Below are 19,269 nucleotides of genomic sequence, written 5' to 3'. Positions count from 1 at the left end.
CTCCCAGCATGGGCAGTGCAGACTGGGATGCTCTCTGGATAAGACTACAGAGAATCTCTGCTCACCAGCAAGGAAAGGGTGAGCTGGGTTTTGCAACCCTTCATGGCCAAGTGGGTAATGCAGGAATTTTCGGAGGCTGAGCATAGGGTGAAAATGCTCCTGGTTAGACCTGGGGAATCATTGCCACGTAAACAAGCCTTATCTGCCATCTCTGGCCGCCCTCCTGGGGCGCGGACTTCAGAACAAGGCCCTTCGCACGTTTGGTACCAGGGACTTGCCAAAGCCTTGCGGAGCCAACCCAGGCGCTGGGGTGATGGCAGGTTTAACGAGTGCTCGTGCAACGTGACCGGTGGGGTTTCGGTGTGCACACCAGGTAAAAGGTTAGCACGGTGCTGCTCCCCTGGTATGTGCTGCCGGTCGCCTCGGTGGGCGGCGTATCCTTCACCTTGCGTCCCGTGGACCTCAGCTGAGGGAACCGGCTGCAGCCATGGGCAGGTGATGGCCACCCATGACAGGTATATGAAGCACTTTGGCAGCAGCTTATGGCGCTTAGTGGCTTTTTAATTATCTGTTTATTTTATTTTAACCCGAGACATGTTGCAGTTGCTGTCTGTGCCGGTATCAGGCTGCTCAGCCCAGGCACTGCAGTCTTTGCTGATGGGAGGAGAAGTCCCTGCCAAAGTCCTCAAACCTCACCCAGCAAAATAACCAACCAAGCCAAAAAACCTCCAAATAAAGACAGCTGTGGGGCTAATCCTGGGCATGGGGCGCTGGAGCCTCAGCAGCGATTAGGGCCTGATGCACTAATGCTGAGCAGCTTTGCTTTTCACAAATAGTAGCCACCTACATGCTGGTTTTTTTCTTTCTCTACCTCAGATCAGGACTTAAGGAAAGGCCTCTCCAGTTTAACCTTCATCTGCTTGACTGAACAGGCCATCAGCAAGCCTTAAATGACCAGTCCCATACACCAGGAAAAAGAATGTTGTGGGTTTTGTTTCTTTGGGTTTTCTTCTTTCTTTTTCTTCCTATTGGGCTTTGCTAATGTATTTGAACCCCCATGGTAGTGGTGCCATGCAGCCAAGATGGTACAGACGGCAGCGGGCAATGCCCTGGGATGGGCTGAGTTGGGGTGGCAAGAGCTCCCCAGCAGTACCTCACGCAGCTGCACCCATCTCCCTGCGCCCCTGTGAAGGGGCCAAGGAAAGCTGGTGGCTGCAGGGACGGTCTTGTGAGGACAGCAGCGCTCTATTTTCAAAGAAAGAAAAGAAAAAAGCCAGAAAATGGAAGGGGAAAAAAAAAGGCTACTTTTTGGTTTTGGCTTTTTCCTCTTTGGGTTTTTAATTTTTTTTTTTCTTTATTCCTTTTTTTTAATTATTAAACTGCCTGTATCCCAACCCATGAAGTTTTGCACTTTTACCCTTCCAATTCTCTCCCCATCCCACTGGGTGAGGGAGTGAGCAAGTGGCTGTGCGGGTCTGAGCTGCCGACCAGCGTGAAACTATGTCACACATGACGTTGGATAGTGGGCTGGGCCAAGCAGCTTAGTGACCTGGGTGTGTGTGTATATGTGTGTGTGTATATATATATATAAAAAAAAAAAGGACTATTTTATAAGAACAACAACAAAAATATATATATATGAAAAGGAATATTTTATAAGAACAAAAAAATCCCCAAACCAACAACCCCACAATAAATAACAAACAGGTTTAAAGGAAGAATTGAGCTACTCAAAGACCAGAAAAGCATCCAAAAGCATAGCTGGTTTATAAAGGAAAGTTTTATTTTCAGTTATAAGGTGATTACAAACTCATCTAAAAAAGCAAAGATGACTTAAAAATATCCATATACATTTTATTTATCTAAAAAGCAAAACGGAAACTGCAAAATACAAACATTTACCATATACACAAAGGCTAGGGTTTTTAGGATTAAATTACACTCCAGGATTTTTTTCAAATACAAATATTCCGTTTTGGAACACACAAAAAATGTTTTAAAATGTTTTAAAAATATTTTTAAGGTTTTCTTTTTTTAAAAAAGTTCAGATGACATTTTTAAGGAGGCCATTGTCGACATTGCCTCCTCGCTGTATGTGCTACTCATCACATTACTGTAGTCACAGTTCCTAGGAATTTAAATAATAAAAAAACCACCACTGTTTTTTAGCCAAATACATCAAACAAGATGGACCACCTCTTATAACGTGAAGTCCCTGGCAACGTTATCAGGTAACAATCACAACATTACACTGGAGAAAAACAACATCCTATCGAACAACGAGCACTTCAGAACAGTACTGGGATGCTGCAATGCTGAGAGACCGTCGCTGGCTTCCAGGACAGGAGCAGATGACAAACTAACTCAACTTGCCCCACTTAGGATTTTTTATTTTTTTTTTCAGCCTCTCAACATGATTTTGCCACTGTTCTCATTTTTTTTTTCTTTATATATTAGAAAAAAAAATAAAATCTTTGTAACATCTCAACTGCAGAAGCAGATAAATTTAGAAACAATATGTATCATGCTAACATGTACTATGCTACAGAACTGAAGCCTTCCCCCACATATGCACACACAAAAGCACATGTGCACAGCTCCTTAGCATAATCAAGTTTCACTTTTTTTTTAAACTATATTTTTCCCCATTATTTATTCTGATTTTTCAAGTCATGCCACGTTTTCCCTGTGCTGCAAATAGGAAAGTGAGCAGCACTGTCCCACTGCGCACCGCAGAGCCAAACCATAGGCACGAAGCCTCCAGAAACTCGCCCCTTTCTAACTCCTTTATTCCTAAGGCTCAGGGCTGTGTAAAGCTTGTGGCAATTAAATTCTTTTATTGATTATTTCAAATTAGCACACAGCAGCGATACAAAAAGGCCATGTCTGCGCTGCCATTCAACAGCCCAGCGATACCAGCAGGGTCAGGCTCTTCTCCATTTGCAAGCCCGGTCACTAAGTTTTCCACCTTTGATGGGGCTGGGGGAGTGATTTGATTTCTTAATGTTTTCAACCTGCAAAATTTTGATATTGCCTCTTTTTTTTGGTCAAACGGTGCCTGAAGCTTTTCCTGCTCTTGCCTTAGGACCCGGGTGAATTGAAATCACCAATTCACACTGACCACTGGAAAAAACACACCAAAAAAATTGACTTTTTCTGTTTATTTTTTAATAGAAACAAACAAAGTCAGATTTTTTAATTTATTTTTTTTAAAAAAGCAGAGAAGCATTGTCCATGTACAGCCTTGTTTTGGGAAGGCAAAAAATAGCCATGATCCTGTGGAGGGTGCAGGGCTGGAACAGGCAGTTTTCCAGCTGGGGCTAGTGCCAGTTATGCTGGAAGTCTTTTCTTGAGCAAGCTTTCCAGTCTACTCAAATTGACCATTGATATCAATAGAAATTTTTTGTGATCAAAGTATGGAGCTCAGGGGGCCTCTTCTGCACTAGTTCATGGCTTTCTTAGGCGTCAAGTGTCACCGAATCAACTGAATACTTTCTTTCTTAAGCTTATCTTTGATTACAAGAAATAAAACTAGCTACTAGAGTCTGACAGTTCCTGACCTTTGCTCATGCAAATATACAAATACACAACTACACGTCAAGCCTAACCACAAGGCTTTGGATGCTGATTTTGGAGAAAACAAGTCCAAGGCAGCTGCCTGAACCCACACCACACCCAACCTCCCATACCAGGAGCCATGTGGTGCTTACAAGGAGCCAAGGAGAGTTTTCAAGTCGAACCTCAAGGCTTCCTTGGAGGGGCCACAGTCCAGGATTTTGTCATTACTTTCCCTCTTCCACCATCCCCAACTTAGGAAAGGCCATTTGGGCACCCCGGCAGGTTGGCTCTTGGCAGGCAAGTGGTGCCTAAACCTTCTCAATCCTCATCCTAAACAGCCCTGCAAGACTTACACACATGACTTGCAGCCTAGGAATAGAAGCAATATGTCCCCACTTGTGTGCGTGCATACAAGGGTAGAAGATTTCATCTACTAGTCTACTTAAACACAGATTTAATTTATTTTTTTTTTTTTTTTACTGAAAGTGAGCAACTGCCACTGAATCTCCTGGAAATGATGTCAGGGTCATCTTTCTTCCAAGTGTACTTGAGCTGCTTAACTAACCTGTCCACTCGATTCAATACACAGCTTATTTAACATTTTATATACATTATGCCTCCACGAGTGATCCTGCAGTGACCACAAGATGTGGAAGCTAATAAACAGTTATTCAAAAATGTTCAAATCCTTCTCCCACAGATGGACTTTTGCCATTGATGCAACAAGTGGGAGCTTTGAACCCAAGTGTGACAAGCACGACCTCAACGAAACTGTAAGTCTCCTTAGCAAATAAAAATAGACTGGGAGGAGACTTGCAAAAGGCCTATCGAATGGAAATGTCCATGTGTCTTCAGATCTGCTTGACTTGTCTAACGCTGAGACAGAGAAGAGGAACCAGGAGTATCTGCAGTTGAGAAAGGAGGATGCAGACAGGACTGAAAATAGCTGCAGAAGATGCTATCCTGATGGTGACATTAAAGGCTCTGCTGATGGCTGTTGGGGTTTTTCTTGTTACAGCAACCATAGAGCTGCACCTTTTTGTGTGTTTTCCTCTTTTCCTCCTCTCCCCAAGAACAGCAGCGAAAATCAGCTTTGCTGAGCTGTTTCAGCAGACCATTGCTAACTCCAGGAGCTGTGCTGCTGCTGCAGGGTGACCACCAACGTTGTTCTAGATGGCAAATACAGCTGCTTGGTTTTTGTATTTTCATTTACAAACACAAGAACAAATCCACTGTGGACCTACTATCTCACACTTTAAGAGGACTTTTCTAAGTGTGTGGATCTGTTTGGACCAGATGAAGAGGAAAGCTACGGATGAGAAGGAAAATGAGAACAGTAACAACAACAATAAAAACCAGTTCTATTTATGAAATCATACTGTTTAAATACCGAAATACAGACTACTGGTAAAGTCCCTTACAATAGATGCCCATTCAGTGAGATCATAACTAGTGACAGGTGAACTGAAAGAGTTGGGAAAATTGAGAAAAATAAGAAACAGGTCGGAGAATCTTGTGGTGTAAATGTTCCCCTTTACTTTTCTACTACATTTTGATTTCAGTTCAGCTGTAAATAAATACCGCTGAAAATCTGCCGTTTTCAAGCCCAGAAGAACCCAAGAATACAAAGGTACATGAAATATAAAAAGGTGTGGGTTTTTGTCTTGTTTTATTCTGGTTTTAAACTCAGGGATCTGATTCTAAAGATCTCATGCCAAAACTGCACGAACTTTTCCCTGGGTCCAAACCAGTTCATCTATGACTAGTCATGATACTTTAATATAGACTTCCTCATTTACATAAAACACGTAAGATAGGTCACAAGTGTTTAAAGTAAATTAGGAAAAAAAAAAATCAGTTGTATTTGCAGTCAGATATAGGTAGAAAACACAGACTTTTTTAAAAATTGTTTTTTAATAAATTTGGCAGAGGATCATGTTGAAATGCAAATTTATCACCAAGAAAAGTTCAGAAATCTGATAGAAGTATTAGGAAAAACCCCAAAACTGTAAAAATACGAGTGTGCTCATTGGAACTCAAACCCCAGATAAAACAAGAATTTTTTTTTGGAGGGGAGGGAAGAGGGGAGAGGGGAACAGTTTTCCAGAAACAATAATTTCTTAGCTCTTCGTGAGTCCCAGCCCTCCCTTGCAGTCATGCTAAGGAGCACAGCAGGGCCAGAGAAGTTGACACAGAGACCGCTTCAGTGAGGTTGTTGCATATGTGCGAGACATTTTCACTTGGTACATGGAAGCGACTGATTTGAATGGCACAGTTTACATCGAAATGGGGCTGGGTTCTAGTTCTCTAGTAGTTGTACTTTGAAAGGTGTAGTATTAGCCCTCTGGTTCTTGACACAAAGACGCTCTCCACAACACGGGAGATGGCTAAATACCCAGCTGACTCGCTGGAGACATCTTTGATGTAGCCAAACCATTTTTTTTCCCTAACTAAAGCTTTTCTCAGCTCTATAACACAAAATTGGTGTGCAAACTATATCTCAAACACAGTTGTATGACAACGTATATATAAAAAAAAAAAAAATCAAGCATCAGTGTTTCATTTGCACTCGCAGAAACCATTAATTTAGACCCCCCCTAACCTGCTACTCCCTCTTCACCCAGGCAAGTGTGCCTGTTTACTGCAGACACTAATTGTAACTCAGAAATGAGGATTCAAGCTGAAGCCCACTATAAGAGTTATCTTTTGTTACATTTCCTTGCCTTTGATTGTTAAAGGCTATAAAACCCCCAATAAAATAGCTGTATGCATGTTTCTTTATTTTGGGCTCATTTGTTGACACCCACTGCCTCACAGAATTCCCCCAGTGACCTTCGGATGGCTATGGCCACTGGTCCAGCAGGTGACATTAGGTGTTTGCCATCTCCAGCTGTGGAAAAGTTTCATTTGTAACTCACATAATACAGCAACCAGAAAAAGAACACAAACGCAATTCTGCTGTGGCCGGTTTTGTTGCTGCAACTCAGCTATCTGATGTAAAAATGTGTACAAATTCAAACTAAAAAGATTTTGAAAGTTATAGATGCAGACACTTTTTCCTTTTTTTTTTTTTTTTTTTTTTTTACATTATTTTGGTCCATCTCTTAAGTTTTAAATCACCCCTTTTCTGTTACAGGAAAACCAAGAAGCTAATCAACAATTGTTTATGCTGCTGCGGCCAGTTAGCCCATGGGACAAGAAAAAATGAAATAAAACTACTGTGTAGGAATGTTAAGAACTGGATATGTTCCTGTTTAAATGACAAACTCTGCCCTGACAGACTAAGCTGACAGCAGAATAAGCAGATACAAACTGCTGTTATCAAGCATTTCCTCTAAATACCTTTGGATAGCCTAACTGTGGTATCATTATAAAAAAAAACCTCTCCCCCTAATACAATGCCCACAAGAAAAGGCTGAGTGTCACCAGAGAACCTGTTCCCAGCACAACCTGCTCAAGTTTTTTTTAAAAAAAAAAAAAAAAAAGGGATTTTTTTGTCCATGTTTTGGACAGTCTTCAGGGAGCAATTGCCCATGGAAACATCCACCTGACCCACACGAAGCAGAACCCCCATTCCTACACTCCTTGTAGTGGTTTCTCTTCACTGCCCAGTCTAACCTGGAACGGTACACAATTCTTTCTGATCAAACACAAAACATTTCAGTGTTACATGTTCCCTTCGCTTTAACTTAAAATGCTGAAAGCCCTGTTTCTTCAGCAGATAAGATTCATAAACCTCATAAATATGTCTGCCACCCTCCACCCCCACCCCCACCCCCCCAAATTAAAAAAATTACGGTTTAACCCAATGATGGGCAAGGAGATGGGGGGGCCCTAGGTCCGCTGCTGTTATTTAGTAACATGGGACAAGGGACTTTCTTAGTCCTTTTGTCTGTTCCCCCAACAGTAACACCACCCCCCCCAATAAATAAATTACTGAACTTGGCAAAGCATTTTTGAGATACATGGATTAAAAGCACCTGTTTGCTGAGTGATATTATTATCTTCATTACTATTATTATTAACAACGTGTCTGTTATAAATACCGGTTACACCAGGTGTAGGTGAGTGGTTTTGTTCCTCCTGTTGGGTATGACCTGGTTTGTGTTCACCTTTGGACGGTCAGAGTCCAGAAGGGATTCTTCTATTTTTCCGCCCGAAACCAAACTGACACGCAAACAAATAAGCAAACGAACATCTGAAGCACCCAGAGGGCAGGTGCTGCTTTTCCCCTCTCAGCACCTCAGCACTCAGCCCTGCTGCCCCAGGGACAGGCTGCCCCTCCCAGTTTGCAGAATTCAAGTTTACACCTGTGCCACCACACTAAAATATGCTTTGCTGGAAAACTCAGGAGCAGGTACTCAACCTCCTCGCTCATGCACAAACAGCAGGCATTTCACTTAAGTAAAAAAAAACCCAAAACCTAACAAAAATGACAGAAAAAAAAAAAAGAGTGAACCATGCCACATCCTGCAAACGCCTTCCTAAAGTCCTCTTCTCGTTTGTGTGACAGGGTCCCAACGCCATGCTTGGGAGGGACGGCTGCAAGACTCTTCACACCCAACTTCTCTGCCTTCCTCACAAACTCTCTGCTCCAGCTGCCCGGCTCTATCTTTACTCAGGAACTGTGCTAAACGTAACTGTACCCTTTCCCTAATGTGACCCTGAAGCCCATCGTTTACCACAATTGAACCAGAGGGTGGAAATACTACACCTTTGAAAATTCTCTTGAAACAGCGTCTTTTTTTAATCATATATCTCAACAGAGCTCCTTTTGTGTGTTCTGTAGGTTACCCTGCTCCCAACCATACCAGCACCTAAAATTGCTTTCTGAGACTTGAATGTATTGCTGGCAAGACAATCAATTCAAGTGGTAAGGTGTATAATATTTAGAGATAAAGATATATATTTAAAAAAACCCAATAATAGCAAATTCCTGTAATATGTCTAGTCTGATATGAAAGTTCTCCCTCTACAGAGAGACATCTGCTGTGATTACCTTACAAAATATTAAAAAAAAACCACACACAAAAAATAACTTTCTCTGTGAGAAATAAAAATAAATCCTAGTGCAAATATAAAGCTCTGTAAACCTGGTCCTATGAGAATCTATGGTTAGTAAACGGCAGTTAAAGCAGGTTTATCCTCTCACAGAGAGAGCTCACATCATGGTTTCCACAATGATATGAGTTGGCTTGATCAATCCGCCATTTGAAGTTCCATTGGGGCAGAAGGGTGTTCCACTCTCCGTTTCTTTGGACCACCGATTCACTTCCTTGGGGGCAGCCACCGCTTTTATCCTCTGAAAGAAAGAAGAAAAACAAAGGTTAGAAGACCAAGTGGCCCCCTCCGTCATCATGGGCAGGATGGAGGACGTGGCAATCCGAGGATGGGGATAGCGGCCATCAGAGACGTGCGTATGCCGCGTGGCTCTGCAAGCACGCAGGGACCTGGGCTGTGGAGCATTGTGTTCAACTTTTGCTCAGCTGCAGAGCCTGACTTGATGCAGGCAAGTCAGACACGAGAGGGCATTCACAGCCTCATCCAGCATCCTGCACACCGGACTTTCAGCGCTGCAGCTGCTGCTCAAATTACGTGCGTTCTCCTTCCGCATTTAGAAACAGCTCTGCCTTTTAGCCCAGCCGTTCATTGCCAAGTGGCAACTTCTCTCCTACATCTCAGTTCACAAAGGAAGAACTAAATGGCATCTGACCAGTGTTTACTCTCTTTCCTTTCCTAACATGGTCTTTGAGGAGTGTTTTGGCTACTTTTAGACTTGTGTCTCAATAGATGGTGACAATGTAGGCAGGAAAATAAACACTCATGAAAATGCTCTGGCCACAGCTGAAAAAGACTATTAACACTTGGAGGAAAACAAATGCAAGTGTTTGTGCTCTGGGAAATGTTCTTTTTTATTCTATTCTCTCTTTTTTCCTAACCCGAAGTGTCCCATTTTCTCCTCCAAGAATACCCTGGGCTCTATTTAAGACTGTCTCATTAGGCAAAAACAAAACTAATGTGAAACTTTAGAAGAGAATTGCTAAGTTTCATGCTTGCATAGCTGCTAAAAACTTTCCACTGGAAGAAAAACAAGTCAGGGGAACCTGTGCTGAACTGCAAGGGGGAAGAGATTGCCTGCAAATCCAAACCTGAGAGAATCTGCACTGTCAAGTCTGAACCTGATCCAAAGTTCTCCAAAGATCAGGGCAATCTGGATCCAGTGTTTTGATTTGATTCATTAGGAATAAAAAAAAAATTAAAAAGCTAAAAAGGTGAAGCAGACTGGCAGGAGGGTTTGACTTCTGTTCAGTCCTCCAGAGCAAAGGCCATGCCTGAGAACCACAAAATCCACAGGTGGATCCAAATTTCCCTGAAATTCAATGAACTCTTAGACAGCCAGGTTTGACCCAGGTCTATCTCTCTCTCCTGTTTTCTCAGTGATTTGTAGGGTGGTGCTTCCTTGTCCCCGTGGGCTGGAGAAGCGAGATCTGGCACTGGGAAGCACCCCAGTCCTTGAGCGCTTGACTGCACATGAAGCCAACGATGTGCCAAACTAAAAACTGCAGAAGTAGGACGCAAGTAAAATCACCTGGTGTTTGCTTGAAGACAGAAGGCTCCATGTTTGTTCTGTTTCTACTGTTTGCCCAAACGACAGGTGATCTTTAACACTCTTATTTGCATTCACTGCAGGAGAGGCACCCAACTTTGCCCTACCTGGACAAGGTGGCAGTTTTCCAAGCATTGTGCTTATTTTGTATAAAACACAGCAAGTTAAACCTCCAGTTCTCCTCCAGACAGACAACCGGTTGCTCTTACCTCAATGAGCGACCCATCTGACTGTATGATGCGGATGACCATCACCATAGGGATGCAGATCATGGAGGAAAGGGCAAGAACCCAGCCCAGGCCAATTGCCCAGTCTGGGTATGTGTAGACCTTGTTGTAGGTCAGTGGTTTGTACTTGGCCAAAGAAAAGATAAAGCACCCCTGTGGATGAGAAAGGAAAACAAAGTGAGGCTCAAAAAATGCTGAAAGCAGTACGGCTCTGGTGCTACCACTGGCCCTAAGGAAGACAGGAAGTGAAAGGCAGAGTTGATGGATACCATATGTATTTTAAACCAATGGGGTGAATTATTCTTCCATTTAAATTATCGAAAGAGCATCTGCATCTGCTTATAGGTAAACTGTTGCTTGACAATAGGGTGTTAAGCAATGGTACTGAACAGCTGCAGTACGCTGCCGGTTCTTTTTCAGGACTCAAATATTTGCTGTACATTGCAAGGAGCTTACTGGGATGTTCTTCCCAGCCAATGAAATACTTCAAGCTGAGTGTCTGCCTCAGACTGCTCAAGTCATTTTGTTAAAACGGTCTAGGAGTCCTATCACTTAAAGTAGGGACTGCTCTTTGGAGAGTGAGTTTTCTGTGTCATGAATGCAATATTTTGCCAATCCTAAGAAAAAAATCCCCTCAAACGTAGCCAACTGCCATTTGCGCAGGCACAGTAGAGAGCTGTCACATTAACAGCTAACATCTGAGAGGATGTCTTTGAGGGGTACGTTCCAGCCTCCAGCAGCTCTTTGCAAATTGGTCTCTGAATGCAACAGCCTTCATTGAAAAGCAGCAGTAAGAGGTGGCTCAGAGCTGCTACATGGAAGACTTCAAACAGCATGGGTCAGTACTCACCACGCAAAGAACTGGTGTGATCACAATCCAGCTCCATTTCATCCAGGGACCAGGTCTGTATCCAATCATATCCTCAATGGCATCATAAATATTATCAGCGCCTGTAACAGATAGTTAGTACATTCATCAGAACGGAGCACATAAAAGCCACGTAAGGACTGCAGGATTACAGCTGCCTTCCTCTTCTCCCCAAGGGGTATTTAAACGGAAGATGAGGGTGTCAGATGTATTGCTCAAATGCTTCCCATGGCTGTGAAGTTCAAGATGGTTTTCTCCGTGAGAATCTCAAACGTTGGGGAACTCTCTCATCCCACACATCCCTCATGATCTGGATGCCAGAGAGCAATGCTAATCCCTCCTGACCCTTTCACGCACCCACTCCTCTCCCCAGGCTCTCACTGATCCTGCCAGAGGGATCATCATGGGAAGGACACGACAGCAAACGGTACACCCTGCTTCTACAGAAATTCGACTAATGCAAAATGAAGGCTTTGTTTGTTTTGCTTTCTTAAGAAGATGAAGTACATGAAGAATCAGGGAATGACCAGTCCTAAGCAGCAAACATCTTCTGATCATTCCTCAGCTACCGTCTCAGGCAGCTACACAGGTTACTGTCAGACCTTGGTACTCAGCATCGCCTAAAAATAATGGGACAGAACACACTTTTCTGTCAGCTTTCTTTTTGTATTTCCTATTTGGTTGGCTTGCCCCTTGCAGACATTGCAGCTTTGAAAGGAAATTCTCTGAGAGACAAACAGAAATTTTCATGGCTGGCCAAACTTTCAACTCCCATCTCTCAACTTAACACATGTAAATGCTTAATTGTGTCTTTATTAATTAGCAATGGAAAAATACTCATTTTTGTGTGGAAAAACACTGGAGGTTGGCTTCATCCCAGATGCAAATTTGTCTCCAAGAGGTCAGTGCAAATTTATATTAATGGCATGTGTCTGTTGCTGGGAAGAAGATTCTGGCTGATGATTAAATGTTTGGCTAGCAAAATTGTCACTGACTCATCAAAAGGTATCAGATGAAAGGATTCTCACTTACCATAAACCCAGGCTACAGCAATACATTCAAAGAATGCAACCCACAAAAGGCATACACCACTAGCTGCATAGTAGTCAAAGAGTTGAAAAACATACATGCCACCCTGTAAAAGAGAGACACAATGGATTAGGATCCAACAGGAAAAAAACCCTGAATACTTCAGGCCCAGCTCCCAGTAAAATCTACCGAAGTATCTTAATGATTGCTGTCTAACAAGAAGAAATATCAAGCAAGTAGGTAAGGTAAATATTTGGCATTACCTTCCCCAGGGAATATGCATGTTTACTACAGGAAACATTCCAAACAAGACGACAATTAAACAAAATTAAGCCACTTAGTATAATCTACTGAGACACTTAAATCTTTCCTTCTTAAAAGTATTTTAGGAGGGGCATTTATAGAAACAAATGATATAAAGAAGTAATAGGTCGCGTCCTAACATTAACGCCTCCAAAATACTAAAACTGGAAGTCAGTTCATCAGGAGGGTCTTCATTTATGAATTGAGTGGAAGGACTTTTTTCATCAGAATAGTTCATTTTTTTCTCTCTAACTCTCTTTATTTACACTATGCTGTTAGACTCTTTGCTCTCACTACCCTGAACTGTATATACCTGCACTTTTACTTGAAAAACTGTGTTTGTTAGCCACCTCTGTTGCAAGTGCTATTTTAATTCCCACAATTGTGCTCTTCCAGTTGTTTTTAAAATCTGGCTTGGATTTTATTTTGGAGATAAATATCACAACAGTGCAGTCACTGGAACATATTCCCATCTTGTTTATACTAGAATAAATCCAGGGGTATTTAATTGATTAGAATCTGCGTAACCAAGATAAAAATCTCTTTCCCTGCATGCACTGGACGGATTCTTAATCTGCTCTGCTGAAGGTTCCCCGGGTGTTTCATCATTTGGAGCCAGATGTTAATATTCATACCCATGTTGATTACTACCTGAGATCAGACTGAACTTAATGAGATTTCATTTCTCTGTTCCTCTGACTGAAAAGGGGGGACTATATAGCTCCCTTTCAAAATGCTTTCAGATCTAGGGATGAAAGATGTTCTGTAGACCTAAAGAGCATCGCTCCTCTGTGTGGCTAGTTCCATGCAGTCTCATTCATAGCTAAAATTGGTCTAAAAACTGGCTAAAAAAGAAGGCAATTTCCAGCACCGGTGCTACTTACCTCAGTCACCATAGTTAGTCCCAGAAGATAGCTAAGGAAACATACTATAGCGATGAAGATTTCCCGTCGGTAACCCTTCCTTAGGAAGGATGGGTGCAGATCAACTAATGACGTGATCTGTCCTTCAACTTCAACAAACTAAAGGGGAAAAACAACAACAAAGAAACGTGACTTGAAAATTACCCGTCATACATTTTATCCAGGCTCATACTTGAATGAACGCTCCACAGCAACACCCTAACTGTACTCTGTGGCAAAATGCTGCTTTGAATAAATAAATCAGAAGCCATTCCTTTGTAACCCACAGCCTGAAGCGTGGGGGTAGTTTTCAGGTTGGAACAAGCTTTTAGGATTGCCATTCATTTCCTAGCAGCCTTACAAACTTCCAAGGGGGCTCCGTAAATGCAAGCAGGAAGGATAAAGGAACTTAATCTGATGACAGGAAGGCACTTATGTGGCTTTTATGTTGTAGCTGTTCCAGATGAATACAAGATGTATGCTAGAAAAGAGGCAGAGAGAAAACACTCAAGAAAGCCTAAGCTAGGAGAGTACCTCCCAGCCTTTTATGTGCCGGAAAACCTCACAGGTACAAGTTAGGTTAATTCCACAGCTGGTTATAATTCTACTCTTGGGTTTGCCCATGAAAATCCAGCCATGGGAAAGCAGACTTTGATGTGAAATAGCAGCACTTCTTGACTGAACTTGTCCTTTCTGAACATGTGAGCAGAGTACCTCTGACTGAGGCTCTGGGTAATTCTGCAGCAATAACAGAGCTGTTGATACAGTCCCCGTACAAAGATGTGGTGAACTATTTGCATGTGTAAACAAAAAATGCAGCTCTGAATAGATGAGCTAAAATCTTGGTTTATCTAGCTTCACGATACCTGTATTTGTACTTACTTGCCATTTGAAAACAACATGTAAGATGTGTAACTTGAGTTAACCAAATAACCCAAACTGGATTTGAACAAAAGTTTAAAGTTAATTGAAAACCAGATGCATTTCACCCATGGAGAAAAGCAACTGCTGAACTGCACCCAAACAAACCCAAAGAAGGGATGATTCAGCTAATCTGCACTCCCTGTCTGGCAAGGTACGAAAGCACCAAGTTCACTGAAGACATGAGGATACCATGGAGAACCAAGGCTGCCTCTGTAGAAATTATCTTCTCTTTAAGTGGATACACCATCTTACAACTAATGAGTTATCACGGGGAGTCTATGAAATAGCATTATTTCAAGAAAAGCTACCTTTTCCTACCCAGCATCTATATTGCTCTTACAGTGCCCAGAAGTGCCCTGTAACAACTCTACCCTCTTTGACCATGAGCAGAAGCTCCATTTTGGAAATAAAGACCAACCTGCAAACACTCCACCAGATTTTGTTGCCTCCTGTCTTGTTACTTTGACTTCTGTAAAACTGGTTTTCTTTTTAAATGCAACCCTTTCCTTTGGGCTGATCTGATCTTCAACTGGCATTCCAGAAACCTGCTTGACTGCACTCCAAAAAACCAGAGGGGTGGAGGAGAGGAATTAAGCGCTCCAATTAGTTTTAATCATTCTACGCAGTGAGGACCTTTTTAAAATTACTAGACAGCTTCCAATTTGCATAAGCACAGGGTTGTTGAACTTCAGCATCGGGCACTTTTACATTTACTTTGGAATGACTGAAAGTTGCTCACTAGCGTTCAAAGATTAAGCTGTAAAGAGCAATTTAGGGCAAATGGAACATCAAAAATGTAAGAGATTAAGTACACAACAACTGGGTAAAAATCCATTTACAGATCTCTCCTCATACAAGAGAGCATTTAGGCTAAACAAATGTTTCATCCTTACCAATTGGGTTTTTATAATCTTAGTGATTTTCCATTCGAGTGCAGAAAGCTGCCTGTTGCCCTGAAAACTTCGGCAATTTTGAATGTGTAGTTACTGCATAATCCCTGGTCACCCACGTTTCCTTGTAAGTGGACTATCTAGAAATGATTTACAGATTCTTTTGCCGTATTTATTCCAACATTCCCATAAGCAACCACTGGGAAAAATAATCTAACTTCTTGAACTGAACTTTCTGATTTTTTCATGCTCACTCATTAATAGCAGTGTGTGCTATATCATTAGTACAACTGGAACCTGAGATGCTTTCTGGCCTGTTTGGAGGTATTGAATGCACGCTGATGACATGAAAGTCAGCAGGATCCCCCATTGTTCGGCACCTCTGAGCCCAAGGCCACCAAAAAGGCTGCGGCTTTGTCCTCCGGCTGTTCATGAAGCCACCTGGATATACTGTACGAAACATTTTGTGCCTCACAATGGCATTGCTTTTCTTCTTTGGCGCTTGGCAACTATCAAAGCCTGTATTTCTAGTAGTTATTAACTCTTACAAAGTGTTTTAATGACGAGGTATACACACTGCAGGTGACTGCAATGGCACAAAGTCCTCTGTGGAACAGATTGCTGTAGTCTTTTATGTTCTTAACATTATTAAGCTCTTCTCCAAAGTAAGAAAATATTGCACCATGACCAAAATGGTAGTATTCTGGGCCAGACTGGGACTGATATTTAGGTTAAGGAGTACCGCCCTGGTCTTGTGGACTCCATTAACTCCTGATGACAAAGACTTACTGAGCAACATCACACGGACTATCAACCAAGACATTCACCAAATGCAGCCCCAGTACTAAAAAGCAACCCAGATGAATTCCTCTTAAGCAGCGTTAGAGGTATTCTCTTCTTAACTCACGCTTGTAAAACCAGCTTTTCTCAGTCAGCAGCGCCAAGACAATAAGCCACATATCTCTTACCCGTAATACTAACCTGGCTATCCAGTCCAAGCAACAGAAGCATAATAAAAAAAAGGATTGCCCAAAAGGTGGGCAGCGGCATCATGGACACAGCTTTTGGGTAGGCAATGAAGGCCAGGCCTGGACCTAGAGAAAGAGAAAATAGGAAAGGGGGAAGGGAAGGGAAGAGAAATAGTAAGTACCAGCTCTTTGGTAAAGGTAGACACACTCAAATGCAGGAATGCCTGGTTCCGTTCAGATAAATCCAAACGCGGCTGGAAATACCAGAAGTGAAACAGTTTGGCTCTTTTATCTGAAATCGAAGCACGCATGACTACAGCAGAAACCACAGGCAAACCCCCGAGACCATTGCTAACAGATCACCAGTTTTAACATGTCTCAAACATGCCAATAATGGAGGTGGTCCTACACCTGCCCCGCACAGACACAGGACAGTACTGGGGGCAGGGGGAGAAGGGGTGACCCAGGGGAATGGCAGAATCCCACTGCTAGCCCACATGGTCACAATGAAGATGATGATGATGAACCTCTTTTGCATGCAAGGAAGGGACTCTGCTCCAAACATTCCCCGGGATCTTTGCTACTGCAACCACTGCCTCCCTCTGTATGCAACCTCCAAACCCAGCACGGCTTTTCTAGCGCGGGGTTTGCACTCCAGGAGTCTGCTCCTTTGCTTCTGCAAACCCTCACTGCTGCACTGAAGTGATCAGGCTACTCCTAGTTATATCAGCTGCGGTCCCTGAAAAAAATGCTGCCTGCTGTTAGGAATTGCTGGTGTGTAAAATGACTCTGTATAAAATCACTTCCCCATGCTGGCACATCACTTGTCCCTATCCGGCCAGCCCGGGCAGGCCTGCCACGGTGTCGCTAATATGACCGAGGTCAGCCCCAAGCACAGGACGGATTGCAACAGTCTGGGAGCACCAGCGGGGCTGGGACTAAGAGCCCGGCATCTCTGCTCTGGAAACCAAAGCCTTGTGTGCAAGGGCTTGCCACTAGACTGGGTCTTGTCTGTGTCGTGGACCAGACGGCACCTCACTCATACCCACACACCGAGCATACGTGCAGTGCTCTCGCATGTTGATCTCCAAAGGCGCTCTCACCTGGAGCCATGTGCTATCAGCTATCGCTTATGAGAGCTTTTGTTGAGAGAGAAAGAGCCCTCTCCAAGTGGGAGACAGGAACACGGGCAATCCGGCATTTACGGCAGGCTCTCAAAGTGGCCGTAGAAATTTTGTGAAGCCGACAAAAAATTCTGAGGGCAGATTTAAATTTAGATTAAACCTGGGAATGCCTGGCTCATCTGCTTGTTTGTTTTAAGGAGCCTAAAACCCCAGCATTTTCCAGGATTTTGAAATGGATTCAAGTAATTTTCAATAGGAAAAGGAATTTTTTCAAACTGCTGTAGTGCAGGGACAGAAATCTTATCTCTGGTCTGTACAGAAAAATCTCTAACACTGCTCTTCCTACCTCCCACTTTTCCTTTCCAAAAAGAAAGATGGAAAAAGAAGCAAGAGAAAGAGGTAAAAAAAAAAATTACTTCTTTTCAAACTAAAGAAAACTTAGTCACTGAAAATATTTGAACAGAAATAAATACAAATTAGCCAACAATCGAGCAACTAATTTTATTTAAAATGAAACACAACTAAGATTTTATATGACAGAAGATACCAAAAAACTGGTGAATATCTCAAATTTTGGGGGGCTTTGCTTTTTTCCCCCTAGTTCAGCAGATATAGTAGACCCTCCCTGAGGGAGAACTGCTACCACAAGGCACTTGCAGCTGATCTGTGCAATTGATGAGACAGATGTAAAACTGCTCTCCTCAAACTTGCTGCAATTCTGTATGCTTTGGCCAGTGAAACTGTCCTTGCACTGTGATACAGTCTAATACCAAGTGCCCTAAGCCCTGCGCTAGCTTTGATTTTCCTTTGAAACTGAGTGTTGAAATATAAAGAGAAAAGTCCATGTGAAAGAAAATGTTCCTGGCATCCTCTTGACTGAACATAAATAATCTAAAAATTGTATTTAATTTGAAACTCTGTTGCTCTGAAGGGTGTTTTGCAAAAGTGAAGCACTTGTGGCTGCTATTAAGAGCTAATGAGGGTTGCCCCAATTCCAGCCCATCTCTGGCCGTTTGCTGGCGAAGTGCTGTGGCACGGCTGGAGAGCACTGCGGAGGCAGAGGCTGGGCAGGCATTAGGAAACCCAAGGCACTATAGTCAGACCTGCTTAATTTGAATTTATTTGCAAATGGGATTTAAAAAAAAAGGCAAATCTTGTGCTGTTTTAAGATTGCTACAAATTGCACGGGTGGTAAAGTATTTCTTCCAGCCAAGCAGGGATGCAGCACAGATTAGACAGGACTCACTATGGCTTTGTTGTTGAGCCTCCACTGCTTTCCTCTCTCCCTTTAAAAGTATTTCTGAAAAAAATCAGGTGCTATTTATTAAAAATCTGCTTTCACTGGGAAGTCAGAGGGGTCTACTTTAACTGTTGTGTAAACCTATTAAAGCCGGTGAAGGCCAGCAGCAGTAACTAGGGCTTTAAGCAGGAGCCACCCCTCCCTGACAAGTGTGTCCTGGGCACGTTGCACCAAGGCTGAATTTGGCACAAGCAAAAAATGTGGCCGTGAGATTCTGCTGTCAGCGAATTTGCTGATGTTCCCCTGGCTTGCAGGAGGGCAAACAAGGAAACAAATGGTGTCACGCATAGGGCAGGAAGGTTTTAACTTGCTGGGCAGAGATGGGGGGAGCAGGAGGTCTTGGCCCCGTGGACGATGTCCTCTCCCCAGTGCTACGGCCAAGCGGCAGTGCCTCTGCTCACCTTTTTTCTGACCCGGGAGAGTGGTTCTGACCCTGCATCATACGAAACCAAAAAAGGCAAAGCCAAAAAAAGAGGCTCAAGCGCCTGCTGAACGGCTCTGTGCTGAGAAGTCAGCAGCAGGGCAGCAGTGGCAGCGAGAGCTTCCCCCACGGCCCCGCGTGGGTCCTG

General features: G+C 43.0%; 1 protein-coding gene across 4 annotated transcripts in view; it reads right to left on the bottom strand.

Moving 5' to 3' along the window:
* Positions 1-7,362: 7,362 nt before the first annotated feature.
* SLC6A6 (solute carrier family 6 member 6) overlaps positions 7,363-19,269 on the bottom strand; it is a 53,407-nt gene continuing 41,500 nt past the window's right edge. For 2 of the 4 annotated variants that reach the window (XM_059823146.1, XM_059823145.1), the window contains exons 12-17: positions 16,290-16,402; positions 13,477-13,614; positions 12,293-12,395; positions 11,243-11,343; positions 10,375-10,545; positions 7,363-8,858 (exon numbers count right to left, since the gene is read on the bottom strand). In XM_059823146.1, the coding sequence (XP_059679129.1) occupies positions 8,688-8,858; positions 10,375-10,545; positions 11,243-11,343; positions 12,293-12,395; positions 13,477-13,614; positions 16,290-16,402 (797 nt within the window). In that variant the 3' untranslated portion in view covers positions 7,363-8,687. Of the gene's footprint in view, positions 8,861-10,374; positions 10,546-11,242; positions 11,344-12,292; positions 12,396-13,476; positions 13,615-16,289; positions 16,403-19,269 lie in introns of all 4 variants that reach the window. The other 2 variants (XM_059823147.1, XM_009809888.2) reach the window with 1 other exon arrangement.

This window comes from Gavia stellata, chromosome 12 (genome assembly GCF_030936135.1).
Source record: "Gavia stellata isolate bGavSte3 chromosome 12, bGavSte3.hap2, whole genome shotgun sequence".
Lineage (NCBI taxonomy): Eukaryota > Metazoa > Chordata > Aves > Gaviiformes > Gaviidae > Gavia > Gavia stellata.
The sequence above is the reverse complement of the archived record's forward strand: the minus strand, read 5'-3'. Positions and strand labels throughout refer to the sequence as shown.